This window comes from Colobus angolensis, unplaced genomic scaffold (assembly GCF_000951035.1).
Source record: "Colobus angolensis palliatus isolate OR3802 unplaced genomic scaffold, Cang.pa_1.0 Scaffold127, whole genome shotgun sequence".
In the NCBI taxonomy this organism is placed as follows: Eukaryota; Metazoa; Chordata; class Mammalia; order Primates; family Cercopithecidae; genus Colobus; species Colobus angolensis.
The window spans coordinates 7,553,534-7,555,181 of record NW_012113919.1 but is presented as its reverse complement, the minus strand read 5'-3'; the positions used below and the strand labels follow the sequence as shown (position 1 = coordinate 7,555,181).

General features: G+C 43.4%; 1 protein-coding gene across 1 annotated transcript in view; it reads left to right on the top strand.

Moving 5' to 3' along the window:
* LOC105505595 (probable histone-lysine N-methyltransferase PRDM7) overlaps positions 1 to 1,648 on the top strand; it is a gene marked incomplete at its 5' end in the record, with an annotated part of 25,178 nt that overhangs the window by 15,993 nt on the left and 7,537 nt on the right. Inside the window, 2 exons of the mRNA XM_011933448.1 lie at positions 756 to 894; positions 1,103 to 1,374. Of these exons, the coding sequence (XP_011788838.1) occupies positions 756 to 894; positions 1,103 to 1,374 (411 nt within the window). The remainder of the gene's footprint in view (positions 1 to 755; positions 895 to 1,102; positions 1,375 to 1,648) is intronic.

Below are 1,648 nucleotides of genomic sequence, written 5' to 3'. Positions count from 1 at the left end.
TATTTTTAGTAGAGACAGGATTTCACCATGTCGACCAGGCTGGTCTTAAACTCCTGGCCTCAAGTGATCTGCTCACTTCAGCCTCCCAAAATGCTGGGATTGCAGGCTTGAGTCACCATGCCCAGCCTTGGATACAGTATTGAATAGCATGGAGAAACATCAACTTTGAAGTCACTCACTTGGGTTATAATCCACAGAGAAGTATTGGGGCTTTGGGCAAATCTTATAAATTCTCTGAGCTCCTGAATGGTAATCTGTAAAATGAGACCAAGTATATATAGACCAAGAACATTGTTTGAAAGCATTAAATTAAATATAAATGAACTGATACATGCAAGGTGTCCAAAAAATACCTCTCTGATAATAGATATTCTTTTCTGCATTTCTGCATTTCTTCTTCCATCACATGTCTACTAGTTTATAGAAGATCCCCTATAGAGACCATACTTTCTTAGTGTTGTGTATGTTCAGGCCTTTGTTCAATGCCTGAGATGTAATGTGGCCTTAAGAAATACTTTCTGAATGAATAAATGCATGAATAAACCATTTTGTAAGTAGAAAGGTTGGGAGGTTAATGGGATAATAAGAACAGCCAGAAACTAAAATTGAATAGGCATCTGCAGTCAGTGTGGGTGTGGGGTCTAAGTCTCTCTGAAGCAGTGAAGAGGGGGAGACTAGAGTATGTAGAAAGGTAGATGCTAATTTGATGGTAGGATATTTCACATTTTCTTATGAAACAAGGATAAACACCCCAGACTCCCAATTTTACCCATCTACTCTTCTCCAACCTAGAACTCAGGAGGAAGGAGACTGAAGGAAAGATGTATAGCCTGCGTGAAAGGAAGGGTCATGCATACAAAGAGGTCAGCGAGCCTCAGGATGATGACTACCTCTGTAAGTGACCCTTTTGGCCACTCACACAGCTTGCTGTTACGTCCTGGTACAGTAATTTCATCATTTGGCCCACAAATCATTCCCTTTCTCTAATGAATTAGAGTATAGGATTGGGGCTGCATGATGTGAGTGCCAAGCTCTTTCTGAAGCTCTCATATCAAGGAACATGCATTACAATTTTCCTAATCTCTGCTTCCCTCACTTCCAGATTGTGAGATGTGTCAGAACTTCTTCATTGACAGTTGTGCTGTTCATGGGCCCCCTACATTTGTAAAGGACAGTGCAGTGGACAAGGGGCATCCCAATCGTTCAGCCCTAAGTCTCCCCCCGGGGCTGAGAATTGGGCCATCAGGCATCCCTCAGGCTGGGCTTGGAGTATGGAACGAGGCATCTGATCTGCCGCTGGGTCTGCACTTCGGCCCCTATGAAGGCCGAATTACAGAGGACGAAGAGGCAGCCAACAATGGATACTCCTGGCTGGTAAGAAGAGCCTGTCATTTCCCCTGTTCTGTCTTCCCACATCACTTCTGTGCCTTTGGTGGGACATCACCTTCTACATGTTAGGATATAGGTAGGGAAAGCATGGTTAGCTCTGTGTACTCAAGGGTCTTTGCGGGAACATGGAATTCTTGTTTAGAAATCAGAGGGTACATGGGAGCAGAGTGGTACAAAGACAAAGAAATGCATCTTCCCTTGTGGAGCTTCTGCTCTTATTGGACAAACCAACTCAGATATATAGATGATGACTAATGTG